The sequence below is a fragment of the Salvia hispanica genome, chromosome 2 (assembly GCF_023119035.1).
Source record: "Salvia hispanica cultivar TCC Black 2014 chromosome 2, UniMelb_Shisp_WGS_1.0, whole genome shotgun sequence".
Classification (NCBI taxonomy): domain Eukaryota; kingdom Viridiplantae; phylum Streptophyta; class Magnoliopsida; order Lamiales; family Lamiaceae; genus Salvia; species Salvia hispanica.
In genome coordinates, this window is record NC_062966.1 from 13,813,249 (window position 1) to 13,840,894 (window position 27,646).

At 35.0% G+C, this 27,646-nt stretch overlaps 5 protein-coding genes across 10 annotated transcripts; 3 read left to right on the top strand and 2 right to left on the bottom strand.

The window, feature by feature from the left end:
- Positions 1 to 6: 6 nt before the first annotated feature.
- On the top strand, positions 7 to 6,944 carry LOC125207254 (protease Do-like 2, chloroplastic). The gene is made up of 19 exons (XM_048106518.1): positions 7 to 35; positions 559 to 632; positions 753 to 816; positions 903 to 947; positions 1,279 to 1,386; positions 1,707 to 1,784; positions 2,157 to 2,223; positions 2,367 to 2,425; positions 2,626 to 2,725; positions 3,761 to 3,840; positions 4,149 to 4,205; positions 4,753 to 4,856; positions 5,125 to 5,212; positions 5,306 to 5,391; positions 5,489 to 5,516; positions 5,614 to 5,685; positions 5,837 to 5,887; positions 5,958 to 6,018; positions 6,429 to 6,944. The coding sequence occupies exons 3-19, from the start codon at positions 760 to 762 to the stop codon at positions 6,674 to 6,676; spliced, it is 1,389 nt and encodes a 462-aa protein (XP_047962475.1). The 5' UTR covers positions 7 to 35; positions 559 to 632; positions 753 to 759; the 3' UTR covers positions 6,677 to 6,944.
- A 557-nt stretch (positions 6,945 to 7,501) lies between these two features.
- Positions 7,502 to 7,870, top strand: LOC125206317 (classical arabinogalactan protein 26-like). The gene has a single exon (XM_048105589.1). It carries the CDS (start codon positions 7,502 to 7,504, stop codon positions 7,868 to 7,870), a length of 369 nt encoding a protein of 122 aa, XP_047961546.1.
- A 558-nt stretch (positions 7,871 to 8,428) lies between these two features.
- Positions 8,429 to 9,637, bottom strand: LOC125207256 (protein NETWORKED 3A-like). Of its 5 annotated transcripts, none has more exons than XM_048106522.1 (3): positions 9,511 to 9,637; positions 9,301 to 9,407; positions 8,429 to 9,194 (listed from the first exon to the last, which is right to left on the bottom strand). In XM_048106522.1, exons 2-3 carry the CDS (start codon positions 9,404 to 9,406, stop codon positions 8,653 to 8,655), a joined length of 648 nt encoding a protein of 215 aa, XP_047962479.1. In that variant the 5' UTR covers position 9,407; positions 9,511 to 9,637; the 3' UTR covers positions 8,429 to 8,652. The 5 variants fall into 5 exon arrangements, with proteins under 5 accessions (XP_047962479.1, XP_047962477.1, XP_047962478.1 ...); XM_048106520.1 differs by having other exon boundaries at positions 9,301 to 9,436; XM_048106521.1 differs by having other exon boundaries at positions 9,301 to 9,430; positions 9,511 to 9,615.
- Positions 9,638 to 10,556: 919 nt separating this feature from the next.
- On the bottom strand, positions 10,557 to 15,975 carry LOC125207253 (sodium/hydrogen exchanger 2-like). Its single transcript, XM_048106517.1, has 15 exons — positions 15,821 to 15,975; positions 15,069 to 15,272; positions 14,838 to 14,956; positions 14,608 to 14,705; positions 14,052 to 14,111; positions 13,499 to 13,545; positions 13,171 to 13,365; positions 12,750 to 12,796; positions 12,215 to 12,281; positions 11,993 to 12,093; positions 11,815 to 11,916; positions 11,541 to 11,679; positions 11,408 to 11,470; positions 11,242 to 11,325; positions 10,557 to 11,150 (listed from the first exon to the last, which is right to left on the bottom strand). Exons 2-15 carry the CDS (start codon positions 15,249 to 15,251, stop codon positions 10,818 to 10,820), a joined length of 1,638 nt encoding a protein of 545 aa, XP_047962474.1. The 5' UTR covers positions 15,252 to 15,272; positions 15,821 to 15,975; the 3' UTR covers positions 10,557 to 10,817.
- A 4,883-nt stretch (positions 15,976 to 20,858) lies between these two features.
- Positions 20,859 to 24,692, top strand: LOC125206516 (tubby-like F-box protein 3). Of its 2 annotated transcripts, XM_048105766.1 has the most exons (6): positions 20,859 to 21,047; positions 21,596 to 21,913; positions 22,791 to 22,878; positions 23,041 to 23,170; positions 23,249 to 23,428; positions 23,970 to 24,692. In XM_048105766.1, exons 2-6 carry the CDS (start codon positions 21,599 to 21,601, stop codon positions 24,445 to 24,447), a joined length of 1,191 nt encoding a protein of 396 aa, XP_047961723.1. In that variant the 5' UTR covers positions 20,859 to 21,047; positions 21,596 to 21,598; the 3' UTR covers positions 24,448 to 24,692. The 2 variants fall into 2 exon arrangements, with proteins under 2 accessions (XP_047961723.1, XP_047961722.1); XM_048105765.1 differs by having other exon boundaries at positions 20,859 to 21,913.
- Positions 24,693 to 27,646: the final 2,954 nt, after the last annotated feature.

The window sequence follows — 27,646 nt, forward strand, 5'->3', positions numbered from 1 at the left end:
TTCAAGGTGCTGCTTTCCTCAATGCTGTTGTCAAGGTAAATATCTTGTATTTTCTCCTGTCTTAGTAAGAACGGTTTGTGACTTCTAGGATTTGCTTGCTATTATAAAATTAAATTCTTTGTTTTGTCTTGCAGAAGAGTCAATCAAGGTTTGAACAATAGCTTCATATGCACATATTTATACATTGCATTGCATTTCAAAGAACTTTTAAGAACATGGTTAAAAGTGGGCTGATCCTGAGATCTCCCATGATAACACTTTTATTCACCAATTATGGGTTACAATGATTTAATTCTGAATTTCTATTCACCGTGTGTATTACTCTTGAATGTCACATGAGATAATTATTTGTGTAAACACTGAGTTATCCAAATTACATGTAAAATGATCAATGGTAAGACTGTAAGTATCATTTTCCTTTTGCTAATCATCATTTGCCAATGTCTATCTCAACAATAATTGCAATTTCCAGAAATGTCATGATTAAATACTTGTCTAAATTTCTTGCTAGGTCTAATAATATGTTTTGAGCTATTGCTAATTCTGTTCTTCTTTTAGGTTTACTGCACCCATACTGCACCAGACTATTCCCTACCATGGCAGAAGCAAAGACAGTATGCAAGTACTGGAAGGTATCTACAAGTGTATGGCCTACATATTTTTTTTCCTTTGCAGGAACATTACAGTTTAATATTAATTATGTGTCAAGGTTCAATGTTCTTTCCCCCCTCTTAAAAATTACTTGTGGACAGTGCTTTTATGATTGGGGAAGGGAAGATTTTGACAAATGCTCACTGCGTGGAACATGATACACAGGTAATCACTGAAAATCTTTCCACTGCAATAGTGGCATCATGTGCAAATAATTGTTAGTTATTTCTTGTGTTATTTTGCGATTGCAGGTGAAAGTGAAAAGAAGAGGAGATGACACAAAATATGTTGCAAAGGTAGCTATCTTTAAGTTTGAATGTTTGTCTACCACTATGCCCTTTGTTTTTTTTGTTACATGGAATGTCATTTGGCCCTCACAATACTCTATTATTTCCTAAGAGTAATGAACCTCAGTTACATGTCTTTTCTATAATGGCTGAAAGGCACAAATGTTATTTAAAACCACCTTTGCCAACCAAAAGGCATATGACCTTTATATTGTTCTCAAAAGACTAGTTTTGAGCAAACACACAAGCTCCTCTCACATCACCCTGTTCCCATGCTAATGATATAGATTTATTCTGAATCTTTCATGGGAGCTTACCCTGAAGCAAGTTATTATTATAGGTTCTAGCAAGAGGAGTTGAATGTGACTTAGCTCTGCTTTCTGTTGAAAGCAAGGAATTCTGGGAAGGGGCTGAGCCAATTCAGCTTGGAAACTTGCCTAATCTACAGGTTCGCTTGATTTATCTTTTTCATAACTTTCAGCTTGATGTCCTTTGGGCTTGTTTTTTTTATAATTTGTATTCATATTTGAGTATCAAACTTAGCGGGTAGCCATAGTCTGATGTTCCGTGCCAGCAACTGCAAGTGAAAGGACTTATTTTAGAACAATAATTCCTTTCCTTCATGAGGATCTGGCTCACAAAGAGGCAGAAGAAAGTTACATTTTTTTAAAAATTGATAGCATCTATTCACTTGTATACAGTTGGACTTGGAGACCTATTTCTCACTTATCTCTATGTATTTTCTCTTTTTTCTGGTCGATTTTTAAGGATGCTGTCACTGTTGTCGGATATCCACTTGGAGGAGAAACGATATCTGTGTCTAAAGGTGTGATATCAAGAATTGAGGTTTGTTCAAAAATATCTGTGTAACATTTGACTTTGTAGTTATGGCAACTGCAAGTATTGTATAATGTGCTAGTCATTGTTCTGTTTGAGGATTGAACCTTTTAAGCAAAGGTTTCCTTCCCTTGTTGACTACCAATATAGTTTTTGAAAAGATTAACTTGTTGTATCTATATTGGTATTTCCTTACTTTTGATCTGTCCAATGTGAAACTATATAACTCATGCAACCAATCTATTTGTTTGAATAGCCGCACACGATATTTACTGTCACTGTAGTGGCTGTCCTAAATAGTGTAGCTGTAATACAGCTTCGCAGTTTGGTACTTCAGTTTACTGTCTCATATGTATGTGCCAATCTTGCCATAAATCTCAGGTGACATCATATGCTCATGGGTCTTCAGAGTTACTTGGTATTCAAATTGATGCAGCTATAAATCCTGGTGAGTAACTAGGCAATGGTCAGCTTGTATATGTAGATGAGTGATGAACTCTTTGTTTCTATTGCTAACGTCTCGAGATGCATATATCTAGTTATATTGATTTGTATGCTGTACTTCTGAATCTTTTTTCTAATCATTTATAGGTAATAGTGGTGGGCCTGCATTCAATGACCAAGGAGAATGCATCGGAGTCGCCTTCCAGGTAGGTTTTTTTGTTACATGAGCATAGAGGTTAAATGTTATATGCTGCTCCTCTTTTACAAAGTCACGATGCCTTGTGACTTCTTGCATATTTCCTTAAGCTATTCTCCTGGCCCTGATTTGCAACGCCAGCTCTTTTTTTGGGGCCATCATCAGCTGTTTTCTTATGAATATCATATTCTCAGTGGATCTTTCCTCTAGGTATACAGATCTAATGATGTTGAGAATATAGGATATGTAATTCCAACGACAGTCGTGTCCCATTTTCTTGAAGACTACCAAAAAAATGGGAAATACACTGGTGAGGCTTCTTTCTTCTGAAGAAATGATTGTGATGTTCAAAATTTAATTCCAATAATTACCGCATGTGTAATTACTTAATTTAGAATTATTAGTACTACATGGTTGCTTAAATTCATGCGATCTCTTAGAAGTAAATAGTGTGTCACACAATCTAGTCTCTTAGACAACTATTCATTGAGTTGAGGAGTTCAATGAGAAAGGGCTGTGTACTTTAGCTGGTACTCCCTCCGTCCCATAAAAGTTTAGACAAAACTTTTGGGCACGGAGATTAAGAATTTATATTGAATAAATAGGAGAGATGAAAAAAGTAGGAAAGATAAAAGAGAGTAAAGTAAATGATGGAATAAAGTAGAGTGATTAGATGTTTTGTCTTTTGTTAAAAAAGGAACTGACTCAACTTTGTTGGGACGCACTAAAAAGGAATACGACTCAACTTTTATGGGACGGAGGGAGTATAATATTTCCTAAAGCATGGATATTGAGACAGAAGCAGGAAGATGACCGTGAACATCTTTTTGGAATTCCTTAAAATATCAAACATCTTTTTTTGGAATTCCTTAAAATACCAAAGCCTTTCTGGGGCCTTTTCAATCTTATTTGTTGACGTTCTTGTAAATTTCCATAGAATATATGATGTGCTTTTATGGTTATATCTTTATTGCTTGCTCTTATACATTCCAGCGGTCCATAATATGTTTGCCTTTTAAGACAAGGCATTTCACTCAAAATTAGTTAGGGGTGCGGTAGTGATTGACCTTAAACGACCACATATATAACAACTTTTTGCAATCTGATGAGTTAGTTAATGACTTAATTGGCTAGTTACTAGGGATTTTCAGTTAGCAGATTGATATGGTGGAGATGTTTCATGTGCTCTCTTCATGCAATATAATTTGATTGTTCTGATATATTTACTTCATCTTCTTGTAATATGATCTCTATCTGTGTTAGAGACAGCAATTAATACAACCTGAAGAATATAATTTATGATACTGATGGAAGCATATTAGTAATCACATCTTCATAAAATCAGGTTTCCCTTGTCTTGGAGTGCTATTGCAAAAATTGGAGAATCCAGCTCTGAGGGCGTGCTTAAATGTTCCAACCAATGAGGTTACTCTCAAACTTATATGTTCTTGTTAGATCCAAATTGTGTGCCTTGGAGCACTCATTATATGCTGATATTATATGCTTAAATGTTGTAGTCTGTGGGTCATTGTTTGAAAACAATTTTCCTTATCACATTTATATCACCCCTAGTAGTAAAACATTGGGGCTGGTTTGGGCTCTGGAGAAAGAAAGTTATTTTTAGACATGGTGTTTTTAATTGCCAAGTCATTAATAGGTAGATGAATGGCTCATTTTTTTATTGACTCCTTACTCCTTTTAACTTTGAGGTCTGACCTTACATTGCATCGCAGGGTGTACTTGTGAGGAAAGTTGAGCCTACTTCCCCTGCCAGTCATGTCTTGAAGGAGGTAATCTATAATTTAATAGGTTCATATAATTATTTATTATTTAAATTTGGACTCGTATCAAGCCTAGATAATCACACATGTGTCCTTATTCCTTGGCTATTATTGCTACCAAAATTGGAAGAAAATATTGGACAGTTTTTCTTTGCTACTACTGGAGCATTGTGATCTTCAAGAAATGGATAAATTCTAGTATGCAGTAAGCTGGAAAAAAACTTACATGTCATCTTCTTGACAGGATTATGTACCCTTTTCCATGCTTATTGTGCACAAAAAATGTGAAGCTACATTACATGAAATTGATTTGTTGCAATTAGATTTAGTTTTTCACGGTAAAAGATTTAAGTTAATAAATCTATGGAGCATTTTCTTAATTTAGAGTTAAACTTTTCCTGATCAGGTTTTTGTTTAATGGATACTGATTATTTGCATGATCAGGTGATTCCCTAACATTGTGCACACCATTTCTAGTTATCTGCAAGTTGGGAACAATCAGAAGATGGGTTTGTTGTAGAGCACATAATCATTATTTCTCTGATTACCTTTTCAGGGTGATGTCATTGTGAGCTTTGGTAATATCCGTGTTGGCTGTGAAGGGACAGTACCTTTCCGGTCAACTGAGCGCATTGCGTTTCGCTATCTTATCAGTCAAATGTAATAATATCTTATCAGTTTCATTTTTGCTTTTCTTTCTCTTATTTTTGCTGTCCAGCATCGATCACTATTCACTCAAATGTACAATGGACTTGTGGCTGCATTAACACCTTTAAATCCTCAAGTTTAGTTTTTCACCTAATTTATCCTGTTGTAATGAAAACAACTATAATTCAAAAAAGAGCATGCATCCCTGAGTTTGCATTAGAGTGCCTTGAGTTTTATGCAAGCTGATGGCCATATCTCTGATACTGATTTTTAATGTCAGGTTTAGTGGTGATGAAGCTGAACTTGGCATTATCAGGGGAGGGCAATCTATGAAAGTTCAAGTTGTTTTGATTCCACGAGTGCACCTGGTAACTAGAAGGATTTTATTGTGGGGATTAACTGTTTACTTTACAAAATATGATCTAAATCGCTGTCATCAACTTTTTCCTTACTATCTGAAGGTTCAATACCACATTGAAGGAGATCAGCCATCATACTTAATCATAGCTGGTTTAGTCTTTACATCCCTTTCAGAGCCACTGATAGAGTATGTGATATACATGTTTATTTGACTCCAGTTATCCTCCTATTATTTTTGGTGATGTTCAAGACTAACCATGATCAGTTTTGGTCCTATTTTAAAGGGAAGAATGTGAAGATGATAGCATCGGGGTAATTTTTTCCCTTTTTTTTTTGTTTGTAGGCCTTCACCAGATCATTTTGCATTTTTTGCTTAATTATGTGGTTGACTGCTTCGTTTTATGATCAGATGAAATTGTTGGCTAAAGCACGATACTCTATGGCGAGGTTCAAAGGAGAACAGATTGTGATTCTATCACAGGTACATATGAGTTTATATTAGTTCAAAATACACATTTTCTCCTTCAGATTGGTAGACTGCTTAATAGTAATTACAACAGTGTATTCTTTCAATATCGTGATTCTGCTCACAAAATATTGTCGGCCCATCTGTGATTTTGTACTATTCACAGGTGTTTGCAAATGAAGAAAACATTGGATACGAAGAAATATGCAATGAGCAGGCAAGTCAAATGCATCTAAATTTAAAAATTCCCCTCATTCTGCAGTTTACTGATATAAAATCTGAATCAGGTCTTGAAGTTAAATGGCACTTGGATTAAAAATATTCACCACCTGGCTCATCTAGTTGACTGTAAGTTGTAACATCTCATGCGATTTATTTCCTTGTGAAACACATCAATTTTGTCCCCACCTTTGTACATTTCCTAGTAAAGTCATAATTTTTAATAAATTATTATAAACTGATACTCAGTTTTTGGATATTTTCACAATTATTTTTCCCAATACCTAAAATGTCAAGTGACATGCTGTCATTTGGGACCCACAAGTGTATTTGAGCATGTATTTCCACAAGTGTATCATGTGACATTTCAAGTGTAGGGTATAATTGTCAAAATGTTGAAAGGTTGAGTATCAAGTTGAGTATGATTTATCAACTGTTGATACATTGTTAGAGTAGCTCTCAATCGACATTTGCTCATTTCCTTAGAAACGGAATAGTTCTACGAATGATAACTATGGCATGCATTTCAATTGTATCAGCTTGCAAGGACAAATATCTAGTCTTTGAATTCGAAGACAACTTTTTGGTTGTTTTGGAGCGTGAATCAGCTCAAGCGGCCTCTCCCAGCATCCTCAAAGCCTATGGAATTCCATCCCAAAGATCTCCTGATCTAATGGAACCATATTTGGACTCAGTAGGACAGAATGAAGCTGCAGATCAACGGGAGTTTGGTGACAGTCCCATTTCAAGCTCAGAGTTCGGGTACGAGGGCCTTCTTTGGGCATAAACATTCTTAGAATCTGTTCACTTGCATTACAAGTTTATATGAGTTATTATTCATGTTTTTACCTCGATTCATTATTATGGAAAACTATTCTTTTGGAGATTGTAGGTATTGTTCTCCATAGTCACATTCTCTAACCAATTGTTAGAACATTAGGTTTTTTCCTCTTTTATTTGTATCCTATTTGTATCTGTGCTCTGGCTGAATAGAATAGTGTATTCAATTCCTTATGTTCTGTACTACCAAATAAGATTTCCCAAATTTTGAAACAGTGATTTTTGCTTGGCGATGGTGATTTTTCCTCAATTCTTAATATTATCTTTATTCATGAATCTCAGACACTGGTGAACCAAAAGGTCCAAAAACTGTTGTGTGTGTGAGTGAGAGAGTGTGTGTGTTTTTTAAGAATGAGGCACTAATTCTGCACTAAATGAGTGTAGTGGCTTTATGTCAGAAGAAAACAGCCAATTTAGAAAACGATAGCACCAACCAATTCACTTGATATGTTTCCACAACATAGTCCTATTTATCAATTCATGTCCCCTACCTCAAATATGCCTTTACATAAAAAAGTCTACTAACTAAAAAATTGACACTGAAAACAATAATAAAATGAGAAGTTTGAAATATGAAGGGATGGACCATAGATGCTAAATAATGCATTCAATGCATGTCACAAGATGCACCACTTACATGCCCCACCCCTCTCACACTTTCACCCCAATCCCTTATACATACAACTCATGTCTCTAACCATTCACTCCTCACAAAAAAGAAGGCTGCATCTATATCTTGATCAAAAAGTCCTCTCTTGTGAAAAGAGTATTGATGGCTCAATCAATATCAGCATTCATGATTCTTCTTACAACAATCTCTCTATCATTCTTAGCTTCAGACAGCAGTGCCTCCACCATTGCTGCTGCGCCCTCTTCTCTTCCTCTCTCACCTTCATTACCTCCTGATATCTCTCCTCTTTTCCCCACACCTCAGCTCTCTCCAACTGAATCATCTCTCCCCGTAATTCCCTCAACTCCTAGCCCTCCAAAGCCCGATGATGATGCAATGGCAGCTGAAGCCCCGGTTTTGGCTGCGCCGTCTGGATTCTTGCCGGATTCTTCCTCTCTCAGGCTACTAACTTGCCGGGGATGCGCCACCTCACTCGTGCTTTTGCTTCCATTTGCTCTTCTGCAGCTTTGATCAGCTTAGTGTTGTTTGCCATATACTTGCTTTCTGCATTGCGTAGAATGTGAATAAATTTGTTGTGTTCATGTTTAGTTATTACTACTAAGTACTCCATATTATGGATATTATAGATATATTTGAGGTAAGTGTGTTGGAAAAGAGTGGTGTGGAACATGTAACTAATTCTGGTACTGCAATAATGGCCTTCGAGGAAAAGAATGCTTTTCACTCTCTCTCTCTCTCTCTCTCTCTCAACACACACACACATATTTGTTTCTCAACCACAAATTACATCATGATTCAGGGCACTAAAGTGCCATGAGCTAAGACAGAGATTCTTCTCGTTGGGAAAGAATTCTCCCAATTAAAGAACTTATATTCTTTAGGAAGAATGGAAAGTTGAAAGTTGAAACCATCAAATTTTGGAAGTTGGAAATATCATATACTTCCTTTTGTTTTAGTTATTTTATCCCAATTAAGTAAAATAATTAGAATTTTGGGAAGAGAATATATTAAAAAACCATAAGTTTTAGTCTTAAATTGTCAATTATTTTTCTTTGATATATATCTTTGTACTTTAAATCAGAAGTACATACTACAAATTAAAGTATAGATTCTCTATTGTACCCCATGTTGGAACAATTTCAGTTTAGTACATTTCCTTCAAAAATCCAACATACATGGAGAGACTAAAACACGGAAGAGAATCAATAATTAGATGAAATGAATAGGTTGTATCATCTCGCCAGTGAGGTACTAGATTATCCAAAAGATGATACATAGTCTAGAAAAAAATGTTAGAGACTCTTTTCCAAAATCAAATTCTCTTCCATCAACAAATCCATGGCCAAACTCAGCTGTCGAATAACATCTCTCTTGTCTTCATCCTTCTGCATCAATTCCTCCCTTTGAACCTTATTTTCTTTTCGAAGTCTCTCCAACTCTTCCTTCAACCTCTTCCATTCACAATCACTCGACTCTTTTTCTAATTCTCCTCCTCCTTTTTCCTCCGGATCATCAACTTCAGGCTCGTCAAACTCCACCAACTTACAGCCATTGGAGTAGCTATGCAGCACATTTTCTTGCAAGCTCACCGACTTCCTCAGTCGGTTTTTAGCAACATAAAGTGGACCGAAAGAAGATGTTAAAAGGTGTTTCCCAATTTCAAACTTGATGAGTTGATCATAACTCTCAGCTAATGAAGTATGCATTCGGTGGAAATCATGAACCATGCTGATTAGCTTAGGCCTCATGTTGTAATACGCCTCCGCACGTTTTGAAAATGACTCTACATCTTGCTCGATGAGCTTCCGTGTTGAACTAGTCTTCTCATCTAGCTCTGTCAACCAAATCGCTCAGTTTACTAAAAACATTTATGATTTGAATATCACTACAAAAATAACTGCATTATTTATATGTGAGTAGTAATAATTGATTTGAAGTACCTGCAAGAATTGAATTGAGTGAAAGGGATCGATTGGAACGAGCCTTATTGTTTATGTGTAGCCACCACCACTGTGATGATCTCCACTTGTCTTCTCCCTCCAACATCCTTGTATCAAATCAAACTTGCTCCTATTACTTACAACATTCAAAAATCACATCAATTTAGCTAGCAAATAAGATTATTGACCTAAAGCCACACCATTATTTACCTGGGGATTGATAATTCTATGAGGAACGGCGTCGTATTATTGCTTACTCTCTCTAGGAAACATTCATGTTTGAGAGTCAATGAATGCTATTAGATTGCCTCCCTTTAAATAAAGAAGGAGAAATCAAACATTTTGAAAATGAGTTGCATGGAGCTCTGAATTACTTAGTACCTAACTTTATAGAAGTGATGAGGAGCGTCATTGTTAATGATTATGCTATGTATCTACAATTCAAATTCGGCGCCACCCTACTCCTTTTTTATACTCCACATTTGTTAGTGTCTTGCGTTCTTTATAGTATTTTATTATTCTATACTGAATTGACTCGACTGTTTTTTGTCTAAACATTAAAGAACATCTCATTTAATTTTTACTTTAATTTATTATGATATTGATTCGTAAGATTTCAATCCATACTCAAGTCATACAATTGCTCAGGTCATCTTGATTTATTTACGCTAAACTTACTCATTTTCAAGCATATGTCTTAACAAAAAGTAATTTTACTTTAACTATTTACACCTAACTCAAATTTTACATCATTTTTTAATACTATATGTCTCATAAAATTTTTACGGTGGCTATAGTAAACACCCATATTTAGTGTTGTTTTGTAGAAAAACGCAAAAATAAGTGGATTTGCAGTATGAATGGGTAAGTTTTCCATACCAAAAATAGATTTTCTAAGAAAATCAATCCAATCGACCAAGTCACCCAGTATATTTGTGTAACATCCAAAATAAAATACTCTAAAAAAAATTAGATCCATGGGCATATATACAACAAACTTGGAGCAACCAAACAAAAAAACATTAAACTTAGGGTCAATGTTTAATGTTTTAATGAAAGAGCAGAAATATCCCATGAAAATCAATAGTACTAGTACTTTTTTTAGTCAATACGTATAATTTTTCTTTTGTCAAAAATACAAACTCCGACACTTGATGAAAACGATATCTAAGGTGACAACAAATTCCTCATTAATTGCTTGTCTCATAATTTACCTTGAGCATAGGAACAGTATATTTCTTTTATCCGAATCCAAGTAAAGTGAATGAGAATTTATATCTACAAAAGCCGTTACAGATATGTACAAAATCGGTAGATTCTATATAGATATCCACTCTCACTATTCACTATCAAGATTCAAGAATCTACCTAATGTAACATTTAACGTCTTCACATTAAACATAACACATGGAGTATTAAATAATATCCGCTCAGATCCAGAAAATCTTTCTCCCTAACGAGTTAGATGTCAACAACTATACACAAAGATTGGTCTTCAGTTGTTTCATCATCTCATCTCATACTAATTGGTTGTCACTGTCTACTCTTGGTGTGCCCGGCACGAACTCCGTAAATCCCCGACCACCAAACACCGGCCGCATGAACGAGTCATCGAATTTTCTCCAGTAATAGTGGACAGTGTTGGTTGGAGCACTAAAAAGCATCTGCAAACTACACGGACGCCGAATGTTCCTCTTCTCTCCATTCACTTCCGATCCTTCCCCATTGCTCAGAAGTGGTAATGACAGAGCCGACGTCGGACTTGAAGGTTCCGAAAGATCGGCATCGTTAATGTGGTCCGATGGAGGAAACATAAACCTCACAAAATGCTTTGTCAACAATCCGAACACCTAAAAGAACAAAAAAATGAGACACGGGTGACAAAAAAATATGACCTAGAAAAAAATCGATGTTCGTTTGAGAGGAGAATTAGTGTCTTGCCACAGTAGTGAAGAGGACCACAGTTATGGTACAGGTGATCATGATCGCGTTGCCCGGCTGCTTGGTATGGCCAGATTTGGCAAACTGCAAATTGTATCAACGAGTTCAACACGAGTGCTACACCATTGAAACATAAACTATTCGATTTTCTCTTCTTTCCTTTTACCTGATTATAAGCTAACGCCATCGAAACAGCGCCTCTCATTAGACCAGCCCACCAAATTGTGATCTGTGTAAGTCATAATCAGTATACGTTTATTGCAACCGAACAGATTTTGTAAGCTCTTCAAGAAGTTCACCTGCTGCTTGAGGTTGAGTTTGCTGCTCTCAGATTTCTTCGTAAAGTTAAATAGAAAGGACAGCGGAAAGATAAAAGCCGCTCTCCCAACAACAACTAAACCAAATAAAGCTGCACTAGCTCCAACAGATTTTATAGGGCTGCAAACGTTTTTAGAACGAATGGTGTCAAACATGACCATTGATGGAAGATTGAAACTATCATTTCAATTTTTGAAATCAAGTAATACTACTACTATAACATGGTTTACTTCTTTAGCTGTGTAAATGGGATACCTGCTGCTTGCGAATTTCCATTTTTCAAGATCCAATGCATCCATACCAACGTAGAGGAAGATAAATGTCTCTGCAATGAAGGACAAAGTTGCAAAAGCATGCCTGCAAAGAAGCTGGTACATGAGACAGTGTTCTGAGACTGAGAGCAGCATGGAATGTTTCCTAAAGAGTTGCTTACTTGGTCGTAACTCTAGAACTTTCTGTAACATTATGCCAGGTATAGTGCGACATAACAATTCCACAGAAGAACACTGTCAGGATCCCACTCATATCAAAGAGCTGCAAGATGGAAGTGGATCATATGATTAGCAATCAAAGAAACTATTGAATTGTCTGATAGAAAAACATCACTGTACATGGCATAGAAATGGGATCATGAGAAAAGGCTAAAACATAGTACCTCGGCCATTATATAAGATAAGTAAGCCATGAGAATCATTAAAGCAACTTCACGATCCGTTGAGTGCCTGAAAATTTGGAACAAATATCTTCAACAATTTGCACATGAAACCACACATATATCTAATTTTGACATAAATGATAAGTACAGTTATAAGAACTAAGAAAGCAAATCCACTTGGTAAATTTCATTAGATGGCGTGTGAATCTTACAACAGCACATTTCACACAGATTCTGGAACATAAAACAGGAGACTAATGGCATAGATATTTATAGTTAGATGAGAACTAAAATTTTTTATTACATATTTTCTTAAGAACAAAATTAGTCCAAGCCTATAGAGCATATTTCGACCCTCAGAACCAAAGCAGTGACAATAAACCATGATAAGTCCCATTCTTATTTATCCTATTACTGAATGAATTCCTGAATCCTGATTATGAAAATTGGTGATTTGCTTCAACAGTGAATGAGAAATTGTGACACCACGTAGTAATCAAAGATGAGCTGAAGATAATTGGCTTGAATTACATACCTTCCAAAGTACAACTTTCTAATTATATAAGCACTCAGCAATCCCATCTGAAATTAAGCAGTTAGGAAATCCAAATGGTTAGAAAAAATTGAGACAATGACTGTCATGAAAGAAACCCAGAACAAGGGATGCTTAAAAACAACTTTTGCCTCTGAATATGAAGTACTAACATTTATGCTTTTCCAGAACAAGTGGTGCATAGAAACTTCTTATCCAACACAGATGCATTGATGTGTGGAAAACGCTAACTCCTAACCAATTGGAAGTTCGCAGATAAAAACGAATTCCTATGTCATACCAAGTGCCTATTTTTTCAATTGAAGCCTTAGCAATAGTTAAGTGACAAATTTTGATAAATGAAAAACGAAGAGTTTTATTACAGAGAGATTAATCATGATGAACGAATCAGATCAAAACTCACCAAGACACCAAGCAGCGTACTAGTTACGAACAAATAGAAGAAGTTTCCGACAAACGTAAAGGCCATTGTGGAATTAATCTCTGAGAGGTCAAATTTCTGAATTGCGTTAAATAACACCACAGACGTGGCATCATTGACCACACCTTCCCCAAAAACTAGACTGTGGAGAAATGGCGTCTCATCCTGATTAAGAACCTGCCAGTCACCACACACAAAAAAATGTCAGTCATTAATTCCCAGGAGTCTAGGTCTGCTATCCTTATCCTTGACACGAAGTCTTCCTTCAACTTTTTTGGAAGAGGAACCACAATAAGTTGTGTATCAATACCTGCAGTGTGCATACAGAATCCGTAGCTGAAAAGATTGCTCCAATAGCTGCACAAATGATGTATATAAATTATTAGCTGTCCAGACTCAAGCCTGTGCTTTGCAAGTTACAACACAACACAAATACAATATGCAGACAACAACGAATTACACAATTGAAAAACTATAGGACATGTCTTGTTCAGTAAATAGGCAGGGTTTGAACTTTGTTTGAACGAAATCAGTAACAGCATGGAAACCAGTCTGTCGCAGAAACTTGCAAACCTTTTGAGGAAATTAACATAAAAAGTGAAACTGCATAAATAACTGAAAGGTTTCAACTTTCCAACTTATCATATAGATCAGTGATTCAGTAGCAAGTAACCATTAGCATTAAAGACAGATAATTAGGATTAGTAATAATCTGGTATTCTGTGATTTTGGCAGTCAAGGGGGTAACTAAATGGAAGAGAAACAGACAATGGTATTTTGGAATATCAAAAAAGTATTTGTAACACGAGGACGGTGGACAGTAAAATACTAGACAAAAGTAAAGCAGAGAGGATGAAGCTCACCAAGATAGTCCTGAAGTTCCAAATAGCCCAAATTCAATTGGTCGAAAAGCATTTTTGCACCTGATACAGTAAAAGAGTTCGTGAATATGCCACATCAGACACCATAGATGAGATACAAGAACAAAAAGCTCGATTAAATGTAATAGACAAAGAGAGGCTGTAATGCATACAATACAAACTTTCTATTTATACTGAAGTGCTACTATTTACAGCTCCTGAGTTGGGTGGAACAAAAATCCAGCCATGCAATCCTGTAATGTCTAAGGTAATACGTGCAAGTTGGATGAGATCTAGTCATATTTATACTCAAAAAGTCAACTAAACCATTAAAACTGCATAAAGAGCGCCTGCTCTGGGGAAAATACATTAAGAAGCAATACAGGATGAGATCCAACACATGGTGAAAATTATCATTATGATGATTGATAGGTACTCGACTGTTGAAAGCGAAGATCTTACGGAATTGTATACTCTTATCGGTTGTAAGATAATTGGAACATTAACAGCATTTAATTCAGCTTATTCCTAATCCGTTAGTTCAAAGTGAATCAAGTACCGAATGAGATAATGCAGAAGGATATCATCGTCCCAACAGCTCCAAACAAAGTAATGGTCATGAAATTCCTGAAAAATTGCTTCTTTTTCACCTGGAACCTGAAAACCCATAAAATGACACTATTACTAAACACTCTGAACATCTGGATCATCCAAGGTTTGACCTTTTAACTCATAAAGTAAACAATCATCTTCATTGATCAAGAACTCGAGGTTTGACCAAGAGCTTACCCAGCATTAAAAATAATAGGCGGTAAGAGGTATATGAAAAAGAGCTCCTCGTTAAATTCCAGGATCCGCGAGCTCACTCCTTTAGTAGCAAGCAATAGAATGGTTCCAGTACCCAAACCCTGCAATCAAACCATCTAGTTAATCTCTTAAGACAGCATAACTACACCAAGTAATTAAAAAAAAAACATAAACAAGGCAATTATTCTCCAAATTCAAATGAGTGTAACTCACAATGAAAAGTGCATTAACAGACTCATTAATCCACCGATTTTCTTCGAGTAGATGGCCGAGCACAACGCAGATGCAGAGGAGCGTGACGAAGAGCGTAATGGAACTAACTGAAACCTCATCAGGATCACTAGAGGCCAATTTCCCTAAAATGGCCGTCGACACAGAACCTAGACCAACACCCATAGTTTTTCCCTTTTGAGCTTTCTGCTTCAGAAAAAAATTATACACCAATTTAGAGACACATAAAACTGCAGAATGCCGAACTAAAAACGATCTTTACTATCCAACAAAAATATGCTAATGCAACCTATAAATATAAATTCAAATTCAATCCACCTAGTAAAGTCAGAAACACAAAACCATGGAAAATTCAGAATTCACGTGCATTATGCGCTAATCGAAATAAAAAAAGCTAAAAAATAAACTAAGATTGTATTAATAGTTTCTAAATGCAGAAAATCTCAACAAAATCCAATTTAACTTAAAATCTGCAGGCATAAAAAATGGAGTACTTAAAATCTGCAGCTACAAATTACAAAAATTAAATACAAATAAATAAAAATGATTATTCATGGAAAACATTGGCATCAACCACGATTTTACCCCCAAAAATCGGTTCAGAATTCAAAAAAAAAAAAAAAAACTAAGCAATATACATAAAACTTCGCAAGGATAATTCATAATTCTATAAAAACATGTCAATTTGATCAAAAGCAACCCCACGAAAAAAGAAGAAAGAAAAAAAGAATTACCTCAACCGAGAATTTCCTAAAACTTGAAGTCTAACAGAATAAAAAGTTTCCAATTGGATTCGTGATGTATTTGGGTTTCTTAATGCGTAAGAGTGAGTTGGCGAAGAACTCCAGTTCAAGTAAAATATCAGTTGATTTTGAACCACAACAGTATATAACTCAGCTACCCGGTTTTTCTATAACACTATTTTAAATAACGAAATAAACGAATTTTTATATTAGTAGTACTACTTTTTTGGAAGGGTGTTGATGAGTAGAACAATCAAATCTCCCTGAAAAAACTCAAATAAGATTTCCATTAAAAACTGAATCAACAATAAATTATTATAATAACAGTATTTTAAGAATAATAAATAAAATTTGACCGAGTTTCACGGATTAAAAATATGCATTTAAAATATACTACGACAAAGATATATATGCAGAAGCCTTATTAGTACTCTATATCCTTACCTAATGGTCAAAGATAGATTAAACAGTTTTGTTTTAAAAAGTAAAAATTTATTAAAGATGTCTCAAAATATTGGAATAGATGAAATATTGTCGCAATTTTGGATTGACGTGGGTATATTTCAAAATAATTTCAGATTGTAATTAAAATATTGCAATTAAAATTTTTTAAAAATTGGCTTGCCTATGAAACTACATGCTATTTCAACCGCTTAGGAAATTGGAAGCAAAATATATTGCGGTCTCTGTGTTTTGCAAGTTTTAAATTTTTTTGTTATAGTTGTATTTATGACAATTGACAAGTGTATATGTCATAGTACTAGAATTGATGGTTCTATAGTCATTCTTAGGAGTTAGGTTGGCATGTTTATGGATCTTCGTTCATTCATTTTTTTCCCTCAACTTATTTATTTATTTTTCATCATTAGTCACATTTTTCATCCTGTATTAATAACATACTTACCTAATTCCACATGTAACTTTTTAGAGCAAATGTGATCTGTCTAATAGTATTACTTTAATTCTCAAATAACACAGGCCATATATTAGACCAATGAATTTAACCAACCAAATGTTATTTTTCTTATGTTATTATATTAATGATTCTATAATTATGATATTTTACACAATGAAAAAAAATATAATCATGCACAGAAAAACTCATCATATTTTCACCGTGGAGATTCACTCAAATTTTATGACGTTGGTCACAAAAATTTTTATGTTGTCAATAAAATATGGAGTAATATTCCTTCCAAGATAGTCAAGTTTTGGAGTATTTTTCTTTTGGACTGTTCCAAGATATTCCAAGATAATCAGGTCATTTTTTTATGAAACAGTTATTATATTATACTCTACTTTTTTTTTTTTTTATCTTTCAAATTTTATTTTTTCTCTCTTATTTTATTATTATTATTTTTTTAATCTTTAAACATTAATTTTTTAAATTTAATATCCAGAAGAAATACTTTCACTAATTTTAGAATGATGGAATATATGTCAAATACCACATCTTTTTAAAATATTACATTTCCGATCAATATAGGTAATATCATAATGTGTATATAGTAGTACATATTAATTTTTTACATGTTTGTCGAATATTTAAGTCAAAAGCTACTATGTGATCAAACATATGACAATCTCTCCTTAAAGTGTCATCACACCGTATAATTTGACGAGTTCGTCTACTTCAAATTAAAACATGAATGTCTCACATGTTTTCTTATTTTTATGCATTTTATTTAACACCCTATGAACATAATCACCTTCAACGTACATTCATACTTTCTGACATCCATTACTTCACATCCAATTGAAACATTTTCATCTAATAACTCACTCATCACTTTAAATGAATAAGTGGGTCTAATATCGGCATTCCCAAAATCCATTATACTACTCTTTTTTATAAATCTCGCTGATATTGCAGTTTGAACTCATGAAACGCTTCATTTGCATTCACATCTCTTCGATGCATGCCTGCCTTAATTGACAAACAAAACTTCGTACGACTCTTCTTCATCCATGTCGTATATATAGATGCAAATTGTAGATATATCATTGATTATATTCTTTTACTATCGTGTTCAATTTTTTTTTTAAAAATAAAAATTCATAAATGTGATTATATGGTATGCAAAATAATGTATATATAATATGTACGAAAAAAATTGAGATAATTATTAATGTTGTATTGACAAAAAAACTCATATGCTTTTTTCTTCCTACTTTTGGCAAAACTACATGTTTGCCACTTGCAGCAGTCCGATTTTGAAATCGCGTGATTAAGATTGATTTTTAGTTAACAACATGTAATTAGCTATAATTTGAATACTTCTAATATTATTTGACAGATGTTTGACTAATATTTTGATTTCAATTTTAGCCCATTGATAAATCTCAACTTGTCAAATACCTCAATACCTCAATTTCTTTTGTTAGTAAAAAGACATGCATATGAATTTTCGACCCTCCAAACAGCAGTGTGTTGTATAACTTTCCCTCGACATGCACATAAAATATAGTATTATTATTATTAGGGTGTGTTTGGTTCATCTTATGGGGTTTTACTAAGTTCCCGGATAATGGTTTTTCCCAATATTTGAAATAGCTAATCATACTTATAATGGCGTTTGGTAGAAATGTTTTGTGTCTTAATCCATCATTTGGTAGGCATTAGTCATTATACCGGATAATTATATTAAACACTGTCATGACAAATATGCCCTCACTTTTTGAATAGTTCGGCAAAGTAAATACTCAACTGACGTTTAATTGACATCAATAGCAATGTGTGACAATATAAACAAGACGCAACAAACATTGGCCACAAATGATTACACAACTGAAAATGCACTAATAATCAGCGTGGCAATGCATTATTACGACTAATGACATTTTAAACGTAAAGAAACGTCACAAAATGCTGAAAGCACACAATAATTCTCTTTTTCAGATCCTAAGCCATTCAACATTCTATGGAAAGAAAGCCTCTCTGTTTGATGCTTATTTACTTACAGCACCGAATCCCATTCTACTTTAAAGAGCAGTTACCGGCAGCTCATAGGTTGAAGAGAGTTGGAATTCCTCATCCTCCATCTCCTCAGTGAGAGTGTGGCGGAAGTGGTAGCGGTGGCCATAAGGGCAAGGGACGTCGTGCAAGACCATGCGACAGACCTCAGCTTGTAACGAGGGTGGCAGATGACTATCCGGAGCTCTGCAATGCCATGAGCAATGTTTCGGAACATTCTCCAGTTTGTTGCCATTTGTTGCACAGCTCACTTCAACATACCTTGATTGTACACGTCCAGTTCCACCGCTTGCTCCTCCTCATCTTTTACATACACCTTTTGCTGCATTCACAACATAAGAAAGCCTATATAAACCATCCTATAAGGAGAGGTTATGAAATTAGAAGCAATGGCAAGGGCTAGCCTAATCAAACACACAGCCACATCACAACCAACCGGCATTCAATCACACAAGCACATGGTTATCGTGTGCACCAAAAGATCATCACGAAGTAGCATACTCCACACCAGCCAATAAAATGCCATTTCGAAAACAACAATGCAAACACATCAGGGGCAATCGACAAACAACCACACAGCAAAAAGGTTATGGTAAAGACAACATCCGATCACCACAAACACCAGCAATCAAACACAGAACCATGCGAACATCAACTTTATACACAACAGGGTCGATTTACAGCCAATTTAGACGACGAATTTTTATGTTTCGGAACAGAATTGGGAGGTCGTCGTAAAGAGTAAACTTGTCATTAAAGTAGGAAAGAATCCCTTGAATTTGACATTACAGATGTTGCAGAAGCACACTAAAGCATACTTGGTCACCTCGATCTGCTGGGTAGTGCAAATCATTATACTAAAAAATGAAATTGAACAAACAAATTCTCTCCAGAAATCAGCAATAACAGACACAATAACAATTGATACTTCAATTTTTGGGGATCTGAAATAATCGACTCTATACTACTGTGTAAGTCCCAAAAATTGAAACTTGAGGGTTTCTGTGTACCGGCTTACCTTGTGCAGGTCGGAAACCTGAATTTTGCCCCGCCAATGAGCGACTTGTGATGGATAGGTATTATGCTGGGTAGAGCTCGAAAACAACGAGGGCAATTTGGGCATAAAACAAGAGACTGCGAAGTAGGCGAAACCGAGAAAAGCTTATACCACCACTTTCCTCCCATAGTGTTATCCTAGAGCCACCGATTTTATTACGGATATCACAGAGATCCGGAACTTTTGTTCCGGGTATGCCGATAAAATCAGCCGCTACCAAATACCGGAGAAGATGGGATAATAGTGTCTTTTATGGGCTTTTATGTGATAATATGAGTTTCTACGACCTACCAAACGAGCCCTTAGGGTAAATTGCCTATAAAGTCACAAACTTTCAAAATAGTTTATTTTTTCCGTGAATTTTAAATGTTGCATGAAAAGTCATGAACTTTATCGGATTGTGTAAATTTCCCATCTGACCTGACCCGATAGATTTCCGACACATCCTATGTGGCCCGCCAGAGGCGTAACTTGACAAAACTCCACTAATTCCGATTATTTCTTTTCTATCTTTGCAATATCTGACCCTAGACTTATCACAAAAATACAAATAGAATAATGAAAACATACAAATCGAATTCGACATAAAAATCGACATAAATATACAAGTCGAATTCAACATAAAAGTAGCATTAATTCAACAATTCGAATTGAACATTAAATTTGTCATTTGCCAAATCACGCCTCCGGCGCGTCACGTAGGATAAGTTTGTGTCAGATGAGAAATATACATAGAACGGTAAAGTTCATGACTTTTCATGCAATATTTAAAGTTCACGGGAAAAACCAAACTATGTTGAAAGTTCATGACTTTACAGACAATTTACCCTTATTATTATTATAAAAAATAGATTTATTAAATATTATCTGCACCCCATAAAAAATGGTCTATTTGTATTTTTGGTAAAAGTATTTCAATAAATTTAGTAACGTTATCCATCATGCTTTAATTTTGTTTCTATTTTTATGTGTAATTAGTTGAAATGGAGTATGAGAGCGTAGTCGCCATAAACAAAAACATAATCATTTCCGCGGAGAAACCCATAGTATCAAAAAGGCTCACCAACCCTAATCTCTCTGATCTTCACTTCCACTCCAATCTTCTTCATAAACTCTTCATCAAGCTCTAATTAAGCATCAAATGGGTCTCCTGTAACCGTTTCCTTCTCGCGTGAACCCCCCCTTTTGTAATTATTTATCTTGAATTAAGCCATGTAGAAAAAGATTGAGTTTTTGAAGGAATAGTTTCTGTACAGATCTGTGTGGCTCTTGCTCGTCAGAGGATTCCACGCCTAAATGCTGATATTTTTGTGATTTGGGCTTGTTTTGCATTTACTTTTATATGTAAATTTTGGTTTTTTTGTCTTGTGCCGAACCTAATTTTGTCTCGATTTGAAGATCGAGTTTGGTTATTGTGTGCCGAAATTTCTTGTTACTAGTTGCCGTTGTTGGAATATTTTTGATTTGTTATAAAGATTGATTTTGTCGGGGTTTTAGTAGAAATGCTTTTTTAGCATGATTTATGGGGCCAGGCATCTTTGTTAACTACAGCATTCCTGGAGTAATTTTGGTGGGTTTTGATGATACTTTTCATCAAAAGTTGGGAATTTTAGGCGTTAGCCTTACAGGGTTATGATATTTGGTATTAGCTGATTGCTGAAGCAGGAGAGAGAATCAGTTTCTTGAGTTGATACATCATTTTTTGTCAATTATGTCATTCAAGAGTATACTTCAGGATATGAAGGGTGAATTCGGGAGCATATCTAGGAAGGGGTTTGAAGGGAGATTTGGGAGGTCTAGGTCTCACCGGGTAGTCGAGGAGTCTACGGTGACTGCTGTGGATGCTCTGAGGCAGAGCTGCTGGGCGAATATGCCACCAGAGCTCTTGAGGGACGTGCTTATGCGTATTGAGGAATCAGATTGTGATTGGCCCTCGAGGCAGAATGTTGTTGCTTGTGCTGGTGTCTGTAGAAGCTGGAGGGATAACATGAAGGAGATTGTTAGAAACTTGGAAGTGTCTGGAAAGATTACCTTTCCTATTTCTGTGAAGCAGGTTCGTGTTTGGATGCTTCATGTCCTTTTTTCATGTGGTGTGAATTAATATTTTGTTTGTCTTCCATTCCCATTTATGTGATGTTTACAGCCTGTAATCATTTTAGAGCTCTCTCTTTAGTTCCCTTCAAAGATTAATCTCATAATATTGCTCAAAACCTTTAATTTTTTTTTTTTAATCTATGGTATAGTTTATAAATGCCATCTTGAATCATAACATACTCTTTGGAGATGCACTAGCTAATTAGTTTAAAAATTAGATGTTCGAGAAGTGAAATGCATTCGAAATGAGGAAGGAAGGTCAGTGGATTTGTACAACTTGTTGGGATTTAGGATCACTGTTTAGTCCTCATTCAAAATCAAAATCCATGTCGACTCCCTTGTTTAATTTGAAATGGTGCTAATATAATCATTGCCATATTTGAAATTTGTATGGACGACAAAGTGCCCATCAATTTAAAAAGAAAGTCTTACGGAATATAATGTATCTAACCCCCTCTCTATATCTCTATGTCTTCCAAATGTTTTATATAACAAAATTGTTCAATTTAGCCCATTCTGATGGAAAGTGAATGTCATTTCTTATTTCTAATATTCACAAATTAAAAGAAATTCAGAGTCCAGATGTAGCTGATGGTTGCTAATGTTGAAATCAAAAGATAACTAATCCAGCTGACCTTCTGTAATGAGAGTTGACATATATTTGAATTTTTTAGTATGTATAGGAATTATAGCTTTTTGAGAAAATCTAATAGTACTTGATTTTAATCAAAACTGTGTCTGTTTCACCTGTTTTGGTAGAGCCTGGATCCTTGTTAACCCTTATCTCCTCTCTCAAGTGAGTGCTGAAATATTTTTTTGCTGTTCTTCCATCGCAGCCTGGTCCAAGAAACACCCTAATTCAGTGTTTCATTAAGCGGAATCGAAGCTCTCAAACATATCTCCTATACCTTAACTATAGTCAAGGTAACTGCTTAAATTGATTTCCCCGCCCCTCTTTTTTCCTGCCCACCATTGTTTATTGATAATAATACTAACCTACTTCAGTCTAGAGTTATTTCCATGAAATGATTGATTACAAATTTAGCTTTAAGTCGTATTTATATTCATGTCTTCATCTTGCTACAGCTTCTAATGATAATGGGAAGTTTCTTCTTGCTGCTCGAAGATGTCGACGGCCAACTTACACTGACTACATAATATCTCTGAATGCTGGAGACATATCTAAGACCAGCAGCAACTACATCGGGAAGTTGAGGTGAATCTTCTGGACTAGATTATTTTTTATTTCAAAGCTTTAAAAGACTAAGCTTTCATCTTGTTCCGGTCATGACAGGTCTAATTTTTTGGGAACCAAGTTCACAGTCTTTGATGCTCAGCCCCCAAATGCTGGAGCTAAAGTTACTAAATCTCGTTCAACGAGGTTAGTAGGAATGAGACAAATTGCTCCTAGGGTCCCTGCTGGCAACTTTCCGGTGGCCCACATTGCTTACGAGTTGAATGTTTTAGGTTCGAGGTGAAAACTAAAACCCCTCAGTTAGAATTGTCATATTCGAGTTATAACTAAAAATAAAATGATACTAGTACTTTGGATTGATCATAATTGTGTTATTGCTAATGCTTCCAAAAATGATTTACCTTTGTTGAATCTCTGGTACCACTATAGTTAGGGTTGTCATTTCTTGACTCAGTACAATAAAATGGATTAGTGCCAAACGTATTGAGTATGCCAGTATCATTGTTCAAACGATTGGGGACACCAAGTTATCATTTTATTTAGCAATTTTATTGGAATGATATAGATTTCATTTCCTCAAATTTGTATGAATTATTTTTGTGTTTACATTTATTACAGGCTTTTATAGTTCTCTTGTTATATAATACGGTGCCTCAATGTGTATAATATTTACTTTTGTACTATTATTTAACATAATTTGTTTCTGGTCGTGTTTGTGCTTGGATAAATTGTGTTGGGTGTTATTATGCCTGCACAAAACATGCCATGACTGTAATATAATATTCTCTTCTTGCTAATTCACATAAGCTTCATCATATAGGGGACCAAGGCGGATGCAGTGTGTCATGGATACTATCCCTTTTGCTGCAATTGAGACAGGAGGTAGTGCTCCAACACAAACGGCATTCATACCAGGAAACTTCGATTCGTTTCCCTCTCTCCCATTTTTTAGGTCAAAATCGATGCGCTCGGATAGCTTCCAATCTGGACCCCTATCAACACCCAAAGAAGAAATGCTAGTATTAAAAAATAAGACTCCTAGATGGCATGACCAACTCCAATGCTGGTGCCTCAACTTTAACGGGCGTGTCACTGTCGCCTCAGTGAAGAACTTCCAGCTCGTTGCATCCCTGGAGAATGGAGCTGGAGGGCAAGAGCAGCAGCAGGAGAATGTTGTCCTCCAATTCGGGAAGGTCGGGAAGGACATCTTCACCATGGACTATCAGTACCCGATTTCTGCTTTCCAGGCGTTTGCCATCTGCCTCAGCAGCTTTGACACCAAGATTGCGTGCGAATGACGAACCAGGTGTGAGTTTCCTAGTCTTTGGACTTAACAAGGGGTGTGTGAATCTGACCACAGTGAAAAACATATCTGAATTGTTCCTTAATTTAGCAGAAGAAACAGAAAACAGAAAAGAAATGTTTCTTTTTTGTCATGAATTTGAATTTGAGCATCATCAACTTGAATTTATAGGAAATGAGCCGATCTTGTTACTACTTTGCAGCAACAGCTGATAATTCATATATGTTGATATTGAGTTTATTTCTTCTTTTTTAAAATATATATATCTGAATTCTGTGAAATTAATAATAGTATAACTGATATGTTCCCCATTTGCCTAGGCCTATAACTAGTGAGAAACAATACATGTAGCAAAAACAGACTCCAAAGATAACATGGCGTACTAGTAGATGCATTGTAATGACCTCTCAAATATCTAACTAGTTGATATCCATTTGAAATAAGAATAGTTAAAATAAAAACATCTTACGTTTGTTAAGAGTCGAGCTAATATTTATAAAAGGACATGTAATTTAACTATTTAAGTATAGTAACTTTTAAAATTTGCATCAGTCCAAATATCAGAACTAATAAAAATTTTATGATCTAAGCGTGACAAATATTTTGCTTATGGAGTAGCACATATCTTCACCCTTTCCCCTCACTTTTCAACATGGTAAATTTTACTTGCAATAACTTTTGTGACCCACTTATTATTATTTTTTACCATTTTGTGTAGTACTCCATATTACATAAGTGGTCCACCATGATATAATTAAGAGTTGAGCTATAAATTGTCAAATGAATATCAATCATTGAATTTAAGAGTGTGGATATTGTGGTTGAGGACCACATTCCTAATTGGTGGAAGGGAAATAAAAATAATTAGGCCCTCCTTCTTGATAGCGACCCCCCACATTCATTTTCTCACCTATTTCCTCTTATTGCCTCTATAAATTCTTTTCATTGCAACTCAATTATAGAATAGTTTTGTCACACTTTGTACTAACATTTATCACCTTTTTAACTCTATTTGCATACTGGCTAGGTTCAATTCATTCATTTTTATTAATTCTACTCTACTAGGCTTGCAATTCATATCGACGCATTAAGCTGTTGAATTTATTTTTTTTAAATGTTTTCTTAGTAGTATAATGTTTTATTCTTCATTTGATCAATGAATATAATGGGTGCACTTAATTTATGATAGAGAATCATATTTCAATGGTATGGCTGCGTTGATCATAGTAAAGTGCGATCAATTGCAGAAAAATATATGAACAGTCGAAACTCTTGTTCTAGAAATTAAAAAGTTTGTCAATACATTATACATGTATAAATGGATGTTTCTTAAAAATTACTTTATCACTTATATTTAATGTACTATTTTTATGATAGTTACGGTTTGGAATCTTTGGGCCAAAATCGAAAAGAAAACGATGAGGAGTATTAAAATTGGGGGAAAAGTCGGCAGTTTTGAACTCATTTACTTATTTTTAGACTTAGTAGAGTATTTGTTAATAGAAAAAAAAGCGAATTACAAAACGTAAATAACGTACGATTTGTAGGTCCAAAACAATTAATCTTGGGGTCTCTGTATTTATTAGGGTGTTTGTTAATTTCATAACAATAATTATCTTCTGTTTTCATTTTATTCTTATACAAGATTTGTTTTTCTCGTAGTTTCATGTTAGGGTTGCTTGTCTGCTACCTGTGATAAGAGTTCGAAAAGATACACATCACGCATTAATTTCTTGCTTGCTCCAAAAAATGGAGTCGTTGATGAAGCAAGAGTTATGTATGTGCAATTAACTCATTATTGTAAAAAACATAAACACTAGTACAATATCCACTTAACTTGGTAAATGAAAAACCAACAAACATTAACAAAATACAAAAACAAGTAAGCATACCTACCACCACCACACACAAAAAAAAGCACGAAGAAAAAGAAGTAGCCAACCATATGGTCACCAAAGGCTGAAAGAAAACACAACACCCACATTAGGGGCAAAAGAAGCAAGAAGAACGTCATATTTGCATTGTTCGACTACTGTAGTATTCAGTGGCGGATCCAGAAATTTCATATTGGGGGTACGATAAATAATTACATTTACTTAAAATTTTTAAGTTTAATCAAACTTTTTTCTTTGGTTATCTCCATTAATTTTTCTTTTGCAATGAGTCCTTCATTGTGTATGAAAGATACTTTTTTAGGCATTATTTACTAAAAAAATTTAAATATAAAAAATAGAAGTTCTTAAATATTTATATAACAAAAAGTTTATTTTAGTTTGGAGAAAGTTTTAATATTTAAACTAAAATAAAACACATCATATTTCTATATAATCTCAAACTAGTATTATGAGTATAATTAAAAATCATAAATAATAAAAATAATCTTTAATCAAACGTACTACAAAACGCCTGCTGGGGTTGAAACCCAGATTGCTACCGTGAAAGATGAGCATAATACCATTAAGCTACTTGCAGCTTTTGGGGGTACACTCTACCCCTTGTTCTTATCTGCATCCGCCCTCAGTGTATTATTTTTATATCTAGTCATCTCTAGAATAAATGTCGGCCCACACTATTGAAGAGTGAGATAATAAGAAATGAAATCAAGCGAGGTTGGTTTATTAACCTGGCGTTGAAATTCAGACCAAGAAATGGGAGGAAGATTACACCTCTACCCTCATCATTTTCACGTCCCTCTTCAGTTCCAATAATTAGTGGACATCGGAGGGGCTTTATGGTCATTCCGTAATTGAAAGCCTAATGATTACTATTTTCAGAACGTAAAACTTGGCTATATCTTTTTCAGTGAACATCTGATTTGAGTTTTATTTAAGTGGGGCCCTCATCCACAAATCATACCTCCTTCGTCCAATAATAGGAGTCGCATTTGATGTGAGCACGAGTTTTAAGAAATGTAAAGAATAATGCGTTGAAAAAGTTAGTGGAATGCGAAACTTACTTAACATTTATGATAAAAGTGAAATGTGACTCTTATTGTGGGACGGACTGAAATGATAAAATATGACTCTTATTGACTTATTATAGGACAAAAGGAGTATTCAATTTTAATTCTCATCTTCCCTCGTCTAAAAAGGTAGGTGAACCGGTCCTTGAAATTTGTAAATAATGTGATCGAAAATTTCTTGCTCTTTCTTGAAAAATGCACAATGATCATATGCAATTCCACGTGGTCCGAA